At 69.0% G+C, this 722-nt stretch overlaps 1 protein-coding gene across 1 annotated transcript in view; it reads right to left on the bottom strand.

The window, feature by feature from the left end:
• Positions 1-83: 83 nt before the first annotated feature.
• The window catches only part of LOC119593527 (cilia- and flagella-associated protein 91-like), a 17,946-nt gene continuing 17,307 nt past the window's right edge, over positions 84-722 (bottom strand). Inside the window, exon 5 of the mRNA XM_037942488.1 lies at positions 84-719. Coding sequence (XP_037798416.1) covers positions 159-719 — 561 coding nt within the window. The 3' untranslated portion in view covers positions 84-158. The remainder of the gene's footprint in view (positions 720-722) is intronic.

Here is a 722-nt window from a genome sequence, read left to right on the forward strand (position 1 = left end):
TGGAGCGTATTCGAGCGAACGAGAGACTACGATGAGTAAGTGGATTTTAAAAAACGTGTGTTTTAGAAACTCGATTTAGTCAGACGGATTAAACTTTACACAGCGTCAGAAGTCGGGTTCTGAGATCCCCCCCTGGCGAGGAGCCCAGGGGAGGCCTCTCAGTGGCCGTAGCCGGAGGCGCCCTTGGCCTTGGAGAGGGCCTTGGTGGCCGCCGCCCTGGCCTGCGCGGCGGCGCCGGCGGCGTCCTCCAGGTCGCTGAGCGCCGTGTACTGCTGCTGGTTGAGCGAGTTGGCGGCCTGCTGCGCCTGCCACGCCATGGTCCTCTGGCCGTTGAGGAAGGCCTGCTGCTCGGCGTGGCTGGTGGTGGCCTGGCTGGCCAGGGCCTTGGCCTCCGACAGGATGGTGGCCACGTTGGCGGCGAGGCCCTGGGCCATGGACGCCGTCAGCTTGGCTGCCTGGTAGGCGATGTTGGCCTTGGAGGCCAGGGAGCCCTCGGCGAAGGCAGCGGCCTGCGCGCCCTGCGCCGCCTGCGTCACTGCTGCGGCCTGCGCCTGCTTGCTGGCTGCGGCTGCCTGCGCCGTCTGCGATGCGGCGAAGGCGGCGGCGGCTGCGTTGGAGGCGGCTCCTGCGGCGGCGGCGTGAGCAGCGCCTCCCAAGCCTGCGGCTGCGGCGGTGGCCTGCGCGGCGGCCTGGTTGGCGATGTCGGCGCCAGAAGGTCCGTG

This window comes from Penaeus monodon, chromosome 32 (assembly GCF_015228065.2).
Source record: "Penaeus monodon isolate SGIC_2016 chromosome 32, NSTDA_Pmon_1, whole genome shotgun sequence".
Taxonomy (NCBI): domain Eukaryota; kingdom Metazoa; phylum Arthropoda; class Malacostraca; order Decapoda; family Penaeidae; genus Penaeus; species Penaeus monodon.